Source organism: Ictalurus punctatus, chromosome 26, assembly GCF_001660625.3.
Source record: "Ictalurus punctatus breed USDA103 chromosome 26, Coco_2.0, whole genome shotgun sequence".
Classification (NCBI taxonomy): Eukaryota; Metazoa; Chordata; class Actinopteri; order Siluriformes; family Ictaluridae; genus Ictalurus; species Ictalurus punctatus.
The window spans coordinates 414745-415000 of record NC_030441.2 but is presented as its reverse complement, the minus strand read 5'-3'; the positions used below and the strand labels follow the sequence as shown (position 1 = coordinate 415000).

Below are 256 nucleotides of genomic sequence, written 5' to 3'. Positions count from 1 at the left end.
CTCAAACAGCACCAGCTCCATCCGGGCACTGAGCGTCCTCTCAGCCTGGCAGGGTGGAGCAGGAGGGTTAAAGAACCCCTGTGTGTGGAGGAAACCAGTCCCACTGAGGTGATTACCAGCAGAATGAAGAGAGACAGGGGGAGAGGCGGTAGTGAGCGGAATCCTGCGCGGTGTGGCCATGACGCAAAAACCCCCAAACCTCAAACAAACCCTGCCCTGAAGCTCCAGGAGCAGCTGAGCGCACTTAAGTTTTAAC

General features: G+C 57.0%; 1 protein-coding gene across 4 annotated transcripts in view; it reads right to left on the bottom strand.

Annotated features, from left to right (window-relative positions):
• ubn1 (ubinuclein 1) overlaps positions 1-256 on the bottom strand; it is a 6551-nt gene extending 6295 nt beyond the window's left edge. For 2 of the 4 annotated variants that reach the window (XM_017457461.3, XM_017457464.3), the window contains exon 1: positions 1-253. This exon is cut by the window's left edge. In XM_017457461.3, coding sequence (XP_017312950.1) covers positions 1-180 — 180 coding nt within the window. In that variant the 5' untranslated portion in view covers positions 181-253. The other 2 variants (XM_017457463.3, XM_017457460.3) reach the window with 2 other exon arrangements.